Source organism: Humulus lupulus, chromosome 3, assembly GCF_963169125.1.
Source record: "Humulus lupulus chromosome 3, drHumLupu1.1, whole genome shotgun sequence".
Taxonomy (NCBI): Eukaryota; Viridiplantae; Streptophyta; class Magnoliopsida; order Rosales; family Cannabaceae; genus Humulus; species Humulus lupulus.
In genome coordinates this window covers 86865054-86882168 of record NC_084795.1, presented here as the reverse complement: position 1 = coordinate 86882168, position 17115 = coordinate 86865054, and the positions used below count along the sequence as shown (strand labels likewise).

The 17115-nt window shown below is 38.7% G+C and overlaps 1 protein-coding gene across 1 annotated transcript; it reads right to left on the bottom strand.

Annotated features, from left to right (window-relative positions):
• Positions 1-54: 54 nt before the first annotated feature.
• LOC133822923 (serine/threonine-protein kinase VIK) lies at positions 55-9384 on the bottom strand. The gene is made up of 11 exons (XM_062255393.1): positions 8874-9384; positions 8591-8665; positions 7712-7828; positions 6929-7023; positions 2562-2682; positions 2353-2432; positions 1386-1445; positions 1098-1219; positions 894-979; positions 694-809; positions 55-438 (listed from the first exon to the last, which is right to left on the bottom strand). The coding sequence occupies exons 1-11, from the start codon at positions 9204-9206 to the stop codon at positions 312-314; spliced, it is 1332 nt and encodes a 443-aa protein (XP_062111377.1). The 5' UTR covers positions 9207-9384; the 3' UTR covers positions 55-311.
• Between the last annotated feature and the right edge of the window lie 7731 nt (positions 9385-17115).

The following is a 17115-nucleotide window of genomic DNA, read 5'->3' as shown; positions in this document are numbered from 1 at the left end:
AGAATAGACAATATGCTATGTAAGTGAAGAAAACTATATCTAAATCATAACAAATAGCGAAATTACCTGTTCTTTTTCGCTCATAATCAGTTCAAGACCACAAAAAGAATTACAGTAAAAAAATATTGAGACAAAAATCCAATTACAGTATAAAACTTCACGCATATGAGGCAAGAGTTAGAGTTATTACTCTAGCAATCTTTCCCCAGCTATGAATATTCACAATCCATTAGTACAACTTGGGAGTCGAGCGAAAGGCAAAGATGGAAATATAACACTGGTATAGTATAAAATGTTATATTTGTAAAATGTTATGGATTGAATATATGCCAGTGATGATCTGCCGGTAGGTTGTCCTTTATCTTCTCAAGCCTCTTGAGAATGTCCAAGAAAGAAGGCCTGTGGCTCATGTCTGCCGCCCAACATTGTTCTGTTAACCTAAAACATTCAACGGAAGCACATCATTAACATAAATCTAGACATGAATGAAGAATGCACCACTCTATAATTTTAGTTTGATCAAAGTCCCGTGTTGATCCTATAACGAAAGTAATATGTATGATCTGCTCAAGGATGTAATGTAGTGGTTGCTTTGAATACATCAATAAGTTAAAGTTTGACCCACATTCTCAAATCAGTTGATGTGCTACCAAAATGAAGCAAAAATATTATGCCAAAAGATTTAAGACTTACTCCCTCAGGTCAGGGAGGTATCCCTTTGCGCGAAATAAAGGCCTGTGTCCTTCAGCCACATATTTGGCTGCCTCATAAGGCTCATAATTTGCAAGTGGCGGGTCCCCTTCAAGCATCTGCATCAGTTGAGGTTAAATAAATAAGTGGTCAGAACAAGTGGCAAATTTGCTCTATTTTTTATAGGAACAAACCCACATTACCTCATAAAGTATCATTGCAAAAGAGAACACGTCAACCTTTTTGTCATATCTCCGATGCTTAAAAACTTCAGGAGCCATATATCGGTCTTTTGTTTATTGCATGTACAAGGAGCAAAAATAAAATAAATAAATAACTAAAGAATGAAATTTTTAGTAGCTATCATCTTATTTTCTTCAACAATGGTTATATGGGACAGCACTCACAACTTCCAGTCTCCCCAGTCATTTTGTACACATCATGAGAATTCTGAACCTTGATGAGCTTGCTTAGTCCAAAATCTCCAACTTTTAGATGGTCTGCGCTGGAATTGACTAAAAGAACATTCCTGATATATAAAAGCAAATTTTAGCTAGTAAAAAAATAGAAAGTAGGCCCGGGGAATCTAATAAGTTCTCTACGACAGAAGCAAGCCTACAACTATAAAGAATCTCCAAAACACATGTATCAGGAGCAGCTACTAGTAAACGTAATACGAGACATAATAAGCTAACCTTGGTTTTAGGTCTCGGTGAATTATGACATTTGGTTCATTATGAAGATAAGCCATGCCTCTGGCAACATAAAATATTCAGAAGTCAGATCAACAGAATCTTAATCATTTATGAAAGTTGTAATGTTCAATGAAGTAATAGGCAATGTTTCCCAGAATTTTTATAGATCTTGCATGTTTAATATCCTGGTTTTGTTTATTTTAGAAAACTTACTGCCATTCAAGATATTTAATATGCACATTTGCATGAAAGAAAGGAAAATGTTTTGAAATATTATAAGGATCTACTTATCCAGATGAACAACAAAAGTCCATATATATATATATATATATATTGCTTCCTTTAATTATTTTGGAAAGAAACACTGGTCAAAACAGATTTAGAGAAAAATGTGAATGCTTTCTAAAATTTTAGTCCCAAAAGCTTACTAGTTAGACTCTTCATTTTCAATAGCGCAAAAAATCCAGTTAGCGTATATATATATATATATATATACTAACAGAGGCAAAGACCAAAGGCAACACAAGAACTTAATTGACTTCTGAGGAAACAGATTGTGAAGTCATGCCGTATTTGGTCATGGTTAGAACACAGCGAGGAAAAGAAGAGGTTGAAAAAGAATTAGGGTTCAGAGATCAGCTCTGATACCATGAAGAAAAAAGAAGAGAAGAATACTGAATATTCTTATTTTCTTGAGAAAAAGATGAATTACAACCTAATATATATACACAGTAGGTGGTTGGCATACCAAATGACAGAAGATAAAAAGATAGAATCCCTAGAAATTCCACTAAATATAGGAAAACAAAAAGACAATAATAAAGAAAAGAAAAATGAAATATATACTAATTAAAGACAATAAATAACTTCATAATTTTCTACAGGAGGCCTGTGATTGCCATCAAAAAAATTATAGATGTAGCAATCATCTTCTGATTATGAAAATAATTTGTAAAAGTTCAAGTACCTAGCAATGTCCAATGCAAAGTTTACAGCTGTTGAAGGACTAAGTGAACCTTTTTCTTTTAGGTACTGATGAAGATCGCCCTACAACAACACATAATCCATGAAAATAAAGAACATGGCTTCGGAAGTACACTTTCAGAATCACCATCAAATTTTTCAACAAAAAATGAAATATCTTTAGGAAGATAAATCACGTATGCATCAACATACCCCTCGTAAATACTCTGTAATTAACATAAGTGGCTTCCGCTCAGTAACAGCTCCAAGAAATTGAACTATATTAGGGTGACGAAGCTTCACTAGCAAATTGACTTCATGTCGGAAGTCCTGACTGCTTCAGGTAAGTAAATATGTAAGAATTTATATTTCCTTCAGAAGAGTGATTTTGTTTTTTTGTTTTTGAGAGAATAAACAAATTACAAGTGCAACATATTTAATTCTTATTATTGAGGATGGAGTTTGGAGTCGGGGATAGAACCTAAAATTATGAGAAATTCTTTTTGAATAAGAGAGAACATATTTTGGAAGGTGGAACTTAAACACGCATATATCAATTAAAGGAATCCTCCAATTAAATAAAAATATATCAGTAAATAATAATAAGGTTGGTGTCTCATAATTATGATAAGAAGAGAAACGTTGGGTGTCGAAAAGTTTCATGAAGATCTTATCTTGGAATGTAAGGGGTAGTGGCAATAAAGAGAAGCGGAGGGCGATTAAAGAAACGATTTGCAAGGTTAATCCAGATTTTGTAGTGCTTCAAGAGGTGAAAAAGGTTAATATAGATAGGAGTTTCATAGGGAGTATTTGGAGATCCAGATTTAAAGCTTGGATATTTCAACCTGCAATAGGAAGATCAGGTGGGACTCTAGTGGTTTGGGATACTCGTAGTGTCTCGGTCTTGGATTCTTTGGTAGGGGAGTTCACTGTCTCCATTCTTATTGAAGTTGAGGGTAAGAACCCTTGGTGGTTTTCCGGTGTTTACGCGCCTGTAGCTTATGGTAATCGGGATAGTTTTTGGGATGAGTTAGCAGGCTCACATGTCATTTGTGGTACTCATTGGTGTTTGGGGGAAGATTTTAATGTAGTAAGGAGGGGAGATGAGAAACTAAATAGCGTGACCAATACGAGAAGTATGAAGAATTTTGATGCGCTAATCAGAGAGATGAAATTGGTGGATCCTAAGCTCCATAATGGTCGTTTCACTTGGACTAACTTCAGACAGCGGCCTATTTGTAGTAGGCTCGACAGATTTTTATTTTCGCCTTTATGGTCTGAGTTTTATCCTTTTATTCGTCAGGAGGTGTTGGTTCGTATTGTCTCCGATCATTGTCCTATTGTGTTGGATTCCAATCCTCCTTCGTGGGGCCCCAGTCCATTCAGATTTGATAATTCCTGGCTAGAGCATAAGGATTTCAAGGCTCTTTGTCAGAAGTGGTGGAATTCGTCTTCGTTGGTGGGGTGGCCGGGATATGGTTTCATGGAAAAACTTTCGTCGGTTAAAGATAAGGTTAAGAGGTGGAGTAGGGAGGTTTTCAGGTCAAGATCTTTGCTAAAACATTCCTTGGAAAAAATGATGTTCGATTTGGATAGATTAGAGGAAAGTGGACAATGGAATGATGGCCTACTTTTGGAGAGGAGGAAGACTAAGGAAGAGTGGCAGCAAGTTGTCTTTGAAGAGAAAAGAGGAGTTTGGTTTAAGTCGAAATGTCAATGGGCTAAACAAGGAGATTCAAATTCTAAGCTCTTTCATAGCATCTTTAGCGCTCGGAAAGCTAGGAATTTCATCTCCAGAATTGAACTTGTGGATGGGACTATCCTTGACAAAGTTGTGGATATTGAAAAGGAAATTGTAGATTTTTACTCCTCGTTGTACTCTTCGGTCCATAGGAGGTGGAGTGGTGTGGAAGGTATTTCTTGGGAGCCTATTCCCTCTTTTTTGTCCTCTCTTCTTGAGCGGCCTTTCTCGGAAGACGAAATTCGTCGTTCAGTTTTCGATTGCGATGGGTCTAAGGCTCCAAGTCCGGATGGTTTCTCTATGGCATTCTATCAGGATAATTGGGATACGGTTAAGAATGATCTCCAAACAGTGTTCGATGGTTTCTTTAAGGACGGGGTTATTCATGGGAAGACCAATGAAACATACATTTGTCTTATCCCGAAGAAGCTGGATAGTTGTTGGGTCCCAGATTTCAGGCCAATCAGTTTGATGACTAGTCTCTACAAAATAATTTCAAAGGTGCTGGCTGGACGTCTCAGAGGAGTTCTTTCTGATACGATAGCAGAGACTCAAGGAGCTTTTGTAGAGGGTAGGCAGATTGTGGATACAGTGCTGGTAGCTAATGAAGCGGTGGAGGAGTATCGGAGTGGAGGAATGAAGGGGTGGGTTTTTAAAATTGATTTTGCTAAAGCTTACGATTGTGTAGATTGGGATTTCCTGGATTTCGTTCTGGACAAGAAAGGTTTAGGTGTAGTTTGGAGGAAGTGGATGCGAGGATGTTTGTCTTCTGCTTCCTTCTCTGTGTTCCTAAGTGGGAGACCGAGAGGAAAATTTAAGGGTTCTAGAGGTCTTCGCCAAGGGGACATCCTCTCACCTTTCTTGTTTACCTTGGTTGTGGATGTTTTGGGAAGGTTGGTGGATAAGGCCAAGAGCGTCTCCGCGTTACGAGGTTTCAAAGTAGGAAAATATTTCGTGGAAGTTAGCCATCTTCAGTTCGCGGACGATATGATCTTCTTTGTGGAAGATAATGAGTCTCTGTCAGCATTGTTGGATATTCTGAAAGCCTTTAGTGTAATTTCTTGACTTTCAATTAATTTGCATAAATGCCAGTTGTTGGGGATAAATTTGGAGGAGGAATTAGTGGATCTTCGGGCAAGGGAGATTGGGTGTGAGGTGGGTCAGTGGCCTATGAAGTATCTGGGTCTTCCTCTCGGGGCTTCCCCTCACAACAAAAGTTTTTGGGAGCCTGTGGTTTCTAGCTGTGCTAAGCGGTTGGATGGGTGGAAGTGTGCTTTCCTTTCTAGGGGAGGTAGATTGACACTTGTCCAATCGATCCTTTCTTCTATTCCGGTGTATTATTTGTCGTCGTTCCGTATTCCTAAAGGGGTGGTGGAGGTTTTGAAAAAACTAATGTGGGATTTTCTTTGGGAAGGTGCAGATCAAACTAAGTCGGATCATTTGGTCTCTTGGAAAGAAGTTTGTAAATCTAGGGACCACGGTGGCCTTGGTATTGGCAATTTGGAGGCAAGAAATAAGGCTCTGCTCATGAAGTGGCTGTGGCATTTTCCGTTGGAAAAGAATACTTTGTGGCATAGAGTGGTGTTGAGTAGGTACGGGGGGGATGGGGGGTTTTGGGACACTGGTAGAGGAGGGAGGTTGTCTGTTCGTGGGCCGTGGAAAAATATGTCTTCACTCTATGAGGATTATCTTCAGCTGGTTAGTTTCAAGGTGGGGAAAGGGGATCGTATTCGCTTCTGGGAAGATATTTGGATTAACGAGGTTCCTTTAAAGAATCAATTTCCAGATTTATTTTTGATATCCACGGCCAAAAACAGTTTGATTAAGGATGTGGTGGTTCTTGGTGGAGAGAGGGGCTTGGAAACACAGGGATGGGACTTGCATTTTAGAAGGAATTTGTTCGATAGGGAGGTCACCAGTCTTACTGAGTTATTACTTTTGTTAGAAAGGGTGGCTTTGCTAGCAATTATAGAAGATCGAAGGGCTTGGACACCTGAAGTCAATGAAGTATTCTCTTGTAGGTCGGCCTTTTGGAGGTTAAGTTACGCTCAGCTGGGTTCAGTTCGAGAGTGGACTAAATCTTTGTGGAAAAGTGTCTCTCCCTCTAAAGTAAAAGTGTTTGGTTGGTTGGTTTTCAACGATAAATTAAATGTCCACGACAATTTGCAAAGAAGAAGACCTTACCATTGCTTGTCCCCAGGGTGGTGCGTTTGTTGTAAGCAGGCAGGGGAATCCTAGCCATTTATTTTTGGAATGTCTTCATTCAAGAGATGTGTGGGGAAAGGTCTTAGCAGAGTTTGGCATCCTATGGTGTATGCCCTCTAACTGTTCTCAATTGTTTTTTACTAGGTTAGGGGGCGACAAACGGGTTTCGCGTCTTTGGCAAACTACCGTGGTGGCAACCTTTTGGGCCTTATGGCTAGAGCGAAATAACAGAATTTTCGAAGATATTTCCAATTCAGCGGAGTCTATTTGGGATAAGATAAAATTCTGGGTGGCTACTTGGGTGTATAGAAACAAATGTTTTGAGGGAGTTGCTTTCTCTAATCTTATTAGAGATTGGGCCAATTTCTAGATTTAATTTTTAGGTTTGGGGTTTGTTGTGAGTTTTTTTTATTTTATTTTAGTTTTTCTGTTGTAACCACGGTTTTCCTCCACCATAAGTGAGGGCTCTCAATTTTATTGGGAGGAGGTCAACCATTCGGACCTCTGTCTCTTTTTTCAAAAAAAAAGATCAAAGTATGACTCATAAAAACATAAAAATCTATAAAGATCTCATAACAATTTTGATGCAACCAGATTGTATCAAAGGTTATATTAAAATTGATATGAAACTTACATCACCAATCTATCATCTGAGAGAGATGGAAGAATTCGCTTGACAGCTACTGGTGTCCCACGCCAATAGGCTTTCAAAATCTCACCAAAAGAACCCTACAATCATCACCCTTCATAATTAAAAACAAATGTTGCAAATAACTAAAATACAACATGTGCCTGCTGCTAACAGCCAACTTCAAACAGAATGCAGGTAACTCCAGTATACAGCCAATTTATGATTTTAAAGACATCCATGCACAGAAGACCAAAGGGAAATACATACAACAAGTAAATGAGTAAAATCAAATGTACGTAGGTTTTTTCTCACTATTATATTGACCCCCCTAGGTTTCTTTCTCCTCCCCCGTTGTCTTTTTTCTTTTTTTTCTTTTTCTTTCATTGTGGTACTTTCTTTCCCATTCTAATAGAATTCTCACAATAGATTTTATCAGACAGTGACTATATCATGTCATCACAATAAAATTGCTATCTCTCAAATAAATTTAATTTCTGGTCTCCACCTAACGTACAATATTTGAAGACCAGAAAACTATAGCAATTGCTGTGTAGTAGGTACCTAAAAGGGACTCGAACCTCTAACCTTGTGGGAGGAAACCACATGACTAACCATTTGAGCTACTCCTCTTCGGTGATAGTTTATTGCAGGAAAAACAGAGTTCAGCTAAATCTTCAACTATAAATTGCTAGTACAAGATACAAGCACTGTTGTAAACTTTATAATCTTTCCATCCAATATAAAAAAGTTAATTATTAATAATCTGAATAAACATATTTCACACACCTTCCCAATGATGGTTGAGTTTGAGAAGTCGAGCTCAGAAGGTTCTATTTCCCAGTCGCACTTGTTTGGCAGTGGAGGTGGAACAGGCTTTGGTTCAAAATGGCTTCCAGTTTGGCCCTGCAAACATGAGGATTATACTTAGAACCTTCAAATAAAATAAATAACAAATAATTGAAGGAAAAATTAATCGTCGTGAAGACTAGGAAAACAGATGAGGTTTCTTGTATCATCATTGTAGATTAGAACAACACATTGCAAAAGTAACTGATCACCATTTTTTAATATGCACAGTCAATCGCTGCCATTTATAACCACATACTTATTGATGATATATAAGAACAGATGAGTGCGAGTTGTGAAGTCAATCTAATCTCTGATCACTAGACCCAGATAAGAATGATGAAGTTCTCCCTCAAAGCCGCTTTCCAGTTTCCACCCAAGCCAAATAATTTCAGGCTATAAGGAGTTTAAACTGTAACCAAGCAACCTCACTACCTATTTCAACAAGTAATTGTGAAAAGTAAATCCTACTAAAGACCAACCCTGCCCGATAAGTAACTATTATAAATGAAAGGATTAATAGCATGAGCACAATCTTCACCATCCATTTCCAACTCACAATTCTTAAATCTGATAATAAGTGCTGAACGTATTCATATCAGGGATTTCAGAAAAATACATTATAAGAACAATAATACAGAAATACATTCAAGCAATGCAGCTTGTAAACTACCAGCTTATAATAATAATGAACTGAGATAAGGGAATACAATTATATAAACAAGTTTTCAACTTTTTTTTTTCATTTTGCATATAATGTATATATTTTGTCTAATTAGTTTAACTATCAAAATTGGAGAGATAAGGATATGGACTCACATAGGACGAGCCACCATATGACTTTAAGAGCTCTATCATGGAATGTTTCTTGGCTCCTTCTGCATCTGCCAGAGGCTGCCATTACACACGAGACTTTGTTTAAGATAGCATTTCATTGTAACAAGCACAGAACATTCACATATAAAGTGAACACGTAAAAGCTTAAATTTAGTAAGCAACAAAAACTTGTAACTTAAAGTGTTAAACCTCCAATTTGCTACCAAAAGCCCAGAAAAACAACAATAATTTCTAAAAACCAATCAAAGGGATAAGAATCCAATACCGTATTCTTCCACCGATCCTGAGCGTTGACATCGGCACCAAACTCAATCAAGGCCTTAGCGACGTCGATCCAGCCATGTAGAGACGCCACATGGAGCGGAGTACGGCTGTCGTAGTCTATGGCCTTAACCAGGGTCCGATCCTCCTCAAGGAGCTTACGGACCGCAGCGGCGTCGTTTTGGTGCGCGTGCCATAGTATAAGCGATGTCCTGCTCACCCTTGCCTTCTCCTTCTGCTTCTCCTTGTCCCCGGTCACCGCCGACGTTGAAGAACTACACGGCGAGGTTTCCTTAGCTCCGGCAGTTCCCGCCGTTTCTGACCCGTCGGAGCTCATCAGTCAGCTAAGATCGGATCCAACTTCGCTCTTTTCTTTTTCCAAAAAAATAATAAAAATAAAATATCCCTTCTTTGGCCAATAAGAGCTGACTTTTAATCGGAGAAGGCTAGGCTACTACGTTTGGTTGGATTAATTGAGAGTATTTTATTTATATTTTTGATAAAGAAAGGAAGACTTTCCGATTTGGAGCGAGTGAGTGTGAAATGGATCAGATTCAATCAAGTGTTTATTTATTTATTTTGTTATATTTTTAATTGGTTTTTCTTTTTATTTTTCTTTTCATTCTTTATATTTTTAATTTTTTTTTTTTGAGATTGTGCTGTGGGTATTTTCACCGTACATGTACAGATGCTTTTTATATGAACATTGGCCGCATCTTAATCCAAGTGTTTTTTTTTTTCTTTCTTTCTAGAATACTATTGATTGTATAACGAATAATTAATGTGCTGAAAATAAAGTTTAAATAGCTTGTTGTACACATTTTTTTATTTATTATTATTATACATTTTGCGTAATTTTTTATAAAAAGAAATCTAAATTATGTATAAAAAATTTATGTTTTGTATAAAGGTTGGCCAATTACCAATTTGGATTCTTTATTTTTTAAAATTAACTTTTAGATCTTTTATTTTGTCAAATTAAAAATAGATAATTCAATTATTTGAACATTGTATTTTGACTGATTACCTGTTTTGACTTTTTATTTTTAACAATAACATTTGAATCACGTACGTATTTAAAATGTTAAAAATTATTGATAAAAAATAAATTATATGTATAATTTATGTTTTATGTAAGAGTTCACACCATTTTAAATCTTGTATTTTAGCCGATTACATGTTTGAATATTTTATTTTAAAAAAATTAACTTTTGAATCTCGTGTTATGCCAAAAGTTTTTTTCATGATAGTGTTCATTATATAGCGCACCTCTTACAGGATTTGAGAAATTCTGAATAATTAAAATGTCAAAAACAAAGTTCAAACAACTTATTATACGCATACTTTCATTTTTATTATTATTATTATTATTATTATTATTATTATTATTATTATTATTATTATTAAAATACGCTTTTCGTGGTTTTCTTTATCATAAAAACTTTAAATTATGTATAATAAAATTTATGTTTTGTGTAAGAGTTATTTTAGTTGAATACCTGTTTAGACCCTTTATTTTTTTTTAAAATAACTTTTCGACCTTATGGTTTATCAAAAAGTTAAAAATAGGAATAGATAGATCAATTATTTGAACACTATATTTTGGTCGATTACCTATTTTGGCCATTTTAATTTTAAAAATTAACATTTTTACTGAGAGTTTATTAAAGGTTAAAATTCTTTATAAAAATTAAATTATATATATTTATATATTTTATGTTTTCTGTAAGGATTCACACCATTTTGAATATTGTATTTTAGTCAATTACTCGTTTGGACCTTTTATTTTTATAAATTAATTTGTGGATCTTGTGTTTTGTCAAAGCTTAAAAATAGGAATATATCGATAGATTATTTGAATCACATGTATTTTTGTCCATTACTCGTTCGGACCATTTATAGTAAAAAATTAATTTTTGGATCTCGTGTTTTGTTAAAGGTTAAAAATATAAATAACTATATTATTTATTTATTATTTTATATATTTTTAATTGTCATTTATTATAATTATTATTAAAATAGAAATGAGAAAAAAAGAGAAAATAGATAATTCTAAATTATATATAGGAATGTTTTTTTGGGTTAATGATAATTGAGCAATAAAATTGTATTAAATTTGAAACTTAATATTTTAACTAAACAATATAATAATAATAAAAATTAGGGTAAAGTCACATTTTAAACATATGATCTTACTAATGATATATAACTTACTAATGATAAACATTTAATTAAAATTAAATTCAAATTTATATTATCTTGACTGTCTTTTTCACTGCCAACTTAATATGAGAGATTAAAAGATAAATAAGGAAATACACAAGGTTTTACATGGTTTAGGTTATAAAAGAACCTTAGTCCATGAGTCCCTATTATTTAGTGAGCTTGAAGCTTATGATAGCAAGCTTCAATGGTGATTCTCAGGCAGCGTATATATTGCACTTGTTGACCCTGATTTCGGGCAACTGACACGGAGTCAAAATACGCTTGACGTGGATGAATGCGTTGAAAAGAACGTGATGACGAAAATAATAAGAACACGATATTTTATAGTGGTTCGGCCCCAGGATCTGGTAATAACCTACGTCCACTTAGATTGTTATTGATGTGAGATACAAAGGAGTGATCAAAGAACTAGGGTTCAATGAGTTTCACCAACCTCTGAAGAACAATACAATATGACTGATATGATAACTCTAATCTCAAGCAATTTAGAAGTCAGAAAAGAAAAAAGGGATCGGATCCTCTTCCCTGAGCCCTCTTCTTCTATTTATAAGCTCAGGGAAGATTTATATTGATTTGTTACAGATATTATTTCCTAAATAATCGGATACTCAGGAAATTATGGGAGAGAATTTTGGATTCCATCATAACTGCCTAAGATTTCCTCTGCGCGTTACGTGCGTACGACCAGACTGGTCGTATGAAGAGACCGATCGCATAATGCCGAATATCTTCCTGGTCGATAATCGAACACAGGTTTTGCCAGGTGGCAGCCACGTGCAAGTAATTCCTACCATGTCATTCACTTCTAATTTTTGGGATAACATTTGCCCCCAAGTTTGTTTAGTGCGACCAGTAATAAAGAAACTTAAGGGAACAACCATTCGTCTTCCCACGTCTGTCAGAGTCCCCGTGCATTTTCGAAAACCGTGACATAATTATGTCTAATCAAGCCTTTTCGGTTTCCAAAAAGGCAATCTGACGGCTTGTCCACTTCCCCACGTTTCGAAAGTGGGAAGTGATGATTACTGACTTTTTGCTGTCCCTTCGATCTCTATAAGTAGGCCTTTCTTCTTTTTCAAGAAATTTTTACCCATCACCTTTGCCAAAATCTTCAAGAACTTGCACCAGTGTTCAGAGCTTCGAAAACCAGTCCGACGTTGTGCCGTAGGTCTTCCGATTCAAGTCTCCATCTTTCTCCGAATCCTCATTTCGCCCAGGTAAGAACTTTGTTCTTTAAGCTTTTTATTATGCCATGCATGCCGTTTTGGTGCTCTGCAACTTCTGCGTTCTTGAATAGGGTTTTAAGGGTTTCTTGGTATAAGCCATCTATTGCTAGGTAAAAATGCGTTTTTATGCTTTGCATAGATCAGGACTAGTTTGATAGTGAGGATCTTTGGTTTAAGACGTTAGGTTGACGAAAGATTCAACCTTTAAGCTAGGTGAAAAAACCGAAATTTTTTCCTGCCCTTCAGGAGTCGAAAAAGTTCTTTTCAGAAAACATGTTTCTTTCCTTTGTTTCTATCTGCTTTTTAAACTACCCACGCTGAAGTTAGTGTAGGACTAGGATGCTGCTGGTTATTTAGGCACAAGCAACGTTATCCCAGCTCTTCCCACTATTTCGCGGATTGTGTCTTATCTCCTCCATTGTCTGTTTGCAGTTCATATGCAAGACCCTTGGGGGGGAGAAAGACCTATCGAAGACGAACTCTAGGCCCAACTGCTCGAGGGCGAAGAGAATCCATCCACGTTGATTCCAGAAATCCCATTTTCATGTCCTAACCCAAATCCTCCACCAGCACCTACTCAGAAAATGGCCAGAACAAAAACCAAGGCTAGAAAAAGATGCAACCCTTACTCTCCAAGTAAGCCTCCTGCTGATGCTCCCTCGACCAGTGGTTGAGATGAATTCCCTCCTGAAACTGAAGTTCAGAGGCGTGCCCGTCCTCGTCACGCTGATCAGCCGGCTGTCGAGTGGCATGTGGTACCCCCAAGTACCATGACAATTCGCATGATCAGCAACTATTTAAACAAGTATAATCTGGCGGGGATAACACTAGTCAGACCTTCCATCGACCAGCGAGCCAACCTGTCAGGGGGGGCTTATAGCGTCTGGTCGAGATACCACATTGAGGCGGGTGCTACCTTGCCTCTTCATACATATTTCCAAGGGGTGGTGAACTACTTTGGGGTAGCCCCTTTTCAGATTATCACGAACGGGTATAGGATGTTGGTCGCGCTCTATATCCTTTATAAGCTCAAGAAATGGCCAGCCCCCTCTCCTCACGAGGTCAATTATCTGTTTGATCTCAAGTCCAACCCCAACCAAGATGGTACGGGGTTCTTTCATTTCTGCCACCAGGAGACTGTACACACTTTTCTGTCCGACACCACTCACATCTCCAACGTGGGGAAGTATCATCATGAGTACTTCCTTACGCCTGACATTGCCGCGGACAATCTGGCCTTCACCCGAGGAGGCAGGAAAATAACGATCATTAAAACAGTAGTTCCTGCGCTTTAAATCTTTCTTGTCGTAATACCCCACTGTTCCATTGTATTCCAAGTCCATGGTTACGCCCGACCCCCACTCCAGGAATGGAGTCGAGGGCAGCACTCTTAGCCAGTACGCCAAATGCTGCTAAGAGTGTAAAAAACTTGATCAATGAGGCTAACCTTAGGTTGGCTGGCCTTAAGGGCTCCCAACCTGCGACCAGCGAACCGTGCTCACGCTGATGTGGGAGCTGAGCAGGGACCCGAGTAGCAACCTCAGTCGCCTCCTCCTAGAAGGAGGCCAACTGGGGTTACAATCAGGGAACCTGCTGTTCCCCATCGAGCAGCAGAACCTTCGGTCCCCAAGGGCAAGGGGAAACAAAAGGCTGTTGAGCCTACCGAACAGTCTGACGACTCGTCGGAAGTAAACGGTATCATTCTCGTTTTTTAATAATCTGCCAATTCCTTCCCATCTATTTGATGGGGACGGCAACTTTAGGAACGCCCCTTCTTTAAACTCAGATTTCTTCTAGGGACTAGGTAGTTCAGTAGATAATGTTACGACCAGTAGGTGTCGCTCGGGTATTTTACTTGTAATCTTTTCACTTTGATCTCTACTCCTCGTGATCCTTTAATCTAACTGCTCGAATTGTTTTCCTTTGTACAGGTAAGGACTCTGATGACTTCTTCGAGCACTATCAAACCGCTGCTGCTGCCTCTGTCCCGAAGGATAGCAAAAGGGCTCGAGGGGAAAGCAGTAAGACTCCCTCAAAGAAGGCTCGAACAGAGGATACTCCCGGCGCCGGCCCTTCCAAGGAGAACACGACACCTCCGCCTCCCATCGAACAGTCGTCGCCTGTGCCTGCGAATCCACAGCCCTCTTCCAGGGCCTCTAGTAGAGATACTCTGGACAACTCGTTCGAAGGCTCCCTGTCCAGCCTCGTGGTTAGGTCAGCCAGGGAGAGAATCTACAAGCTCTTCAAGCACAGGCGCAACCAGGCCGCCATCAATGAAACTGCCTCAATGACGGCCGACCTCTGATACCAAGTTGTAACGCCCTGGTTACCCCAGAACAGTTACGGTGAACAGTGAACCGGAAATTTGACTCGCTACCCGAGTCCTTTGGCTAAAAACGTGATCTAAGTGCTATTATCAGGTTAAGGTGAAAACCAGTAAAAAGGAAAGGATGTATTTCATTAAGTAAATAAACTGCTCATGAGCCTTTCAAAATATTTACAAGTAGTTCGTAATACAAAAGAGTCGCTATTGTTTCAAATTTACAGTCCCCGCCGGCCTAAGCGGCAAAAATAGGGTAAACCCCTAGTCCCTCTGAGAACTCCTTGACGGTGGCGGTCAAGCGGCCCAATACGTACACCACATCGCCCAAGCTCTCCACTCAGGGTTGGTTAAGCTTTTCCTTCCCTTTACCTGCACCACATAGCACCCATGAGCCAAGGCCCAGCAAGAAAACACAATAAAGCATGATATAATATCAACAACGGTCATAATAACCATTCAGGACTATCAGTCCAAACAAATAGGTGACAATAGCCAAAAGTCACAATAATGAGCATCGCTCCCTCTAGCCATGTGACGATAGGGTCATCATGGCTTAGCTGATAAGTGATTCTTTCATAGGTTTGATCAGGACAGGTGCATGGTGAGTGGTCACCAACATAACCTACCTCCCGACTCTAGAATCATGCCATGGACAGCGTCCCCTAGCCATGTGACAAATAGTCACCGGGGTCATATACCTTGGCTATAAACATCTGGTCATAGACCAGGCAAGCGCTTATAAGTTCTTCGACCTTAGGGTCGGTCCCGCATTAATGCCATGGAGCTATTCAATGTGTGATCATCGACTTTAGAGTCGATCCTTGACTAGTCAGTGCCATAAACAGGTAATCAGCGTTCACTAGCATTTAATATGCAATCCATGTCCACATATATCAACCAACATGCCTCAATATCAAACCATGCATGTCATATACCTATACAGGGTGCAACTGTATTCATACACTGTTTTCTTACCTCTGGTTCGAGTGAGAATTATTATATGAACGACCCCTGAGAACGATCAACCTTTAAATTCCTTAACGGTCACCTGGTCATAACCAAAATATAGGATTCATCAATAAAAATGATAACAGAGGGTTCCCAAACCAAGATCTAGCCTTCGAGACATCAAACATAACCCAACTAGGTACTAGGTTCAATCCCGAGGCCTAAGGTTTGAATCCCCAAGCTAAAAACATCATTTTGGTCAAAATGGCCTTAAGGGTTGCGACCCTCCCCTGCTGCGCCGCGGCGCGCCCTCAAATAGAGAGGGACTCCCCCTGCCAGACGCCAAGGGCCGCGGCGCTCCCCTGCTGCGCCGCGACGCCCAGCCCAGACCAGCTAACACGGCCACACGAACCCAGTTTTTCCCCTGTGCTATTTCCTCTCAAACCAGCTCTTCAAACCATCTCCAATCCTCCTCCAAACACACAATTAAACCCCCAAACAACACCCTTAGCTCACCCTCATCAAATCCCAATCAAACCAACACTAAACCCCCCTTTGATTCCCACTTCCATCAAGAACTTTAAAGCTGAAAACTAAAGATAAAAACAGAGCATAACTTGAGTTCAATGATCAAAACTCACCTTAAAACCTGTTTTGAACTTCCCTCACTAGCTGAACCAAGTCCACCAACCCAGCTTTTAAGTTCCCTGGCTTGGATTCCCACCTATAACTCAAAACCTCAAAGGAATGATGAAGAAGATGGTGTACGGGAAAGGAAGAAGCAAATCTCTGTTTTTGTTCTGTTTAAGTCTACAACTTTCTACAGCCAACATCCTCTTAAATCATATATATCCACCCTTAAATGACCAAAATACCCTTAAGCCCATCAAAAGCCTCTAAAACCACTTCAAGGGTAAAATTGGTACTTTCCGCTTACACCGTTAATCATAATTAACGCTTTCCAATTCCCGCTAATCTCAATAATCTCAAACTCCAATAATTCATATCCTGTTACCCTAAAATCCCCGGTAACGCTATAATCATTAATATCACCCCGAGACTCACCCCGAGCCCCGAGCTCAAACCTGTTATGACCAAACCGGTAAATCATGTTTAAAGATCGTCTCATGTCGAAATACTCGAACCAATCCACATTATAACGTGGTCTCACAATATATCATAAGCATGCAAACAAATATTCAATTATACCCTCAATGGGCCAAATTACCAAAACACCCCTGTAAACAAATGTGGACTCACATGCATGCATTTAACATCATATTATAATATAATTCTCATAAACATGCATAAACACATTTAATGGCATAATTAAACAGTTAGGGCCCTCCCGGCCTACTAATCCAGCCATTAAACAAGAATAGGGAATCCGGGGCATTACAACTATCCCCTCCTTACAGAAATTTTGTCCTCGAAATTTACCTGAACAGCTCGGGATACTGACTCCGCATATCCGACTCCAGCTCTCAGGTCGCCTCCTCGACCTTGTTGTTCCTCCACAATAC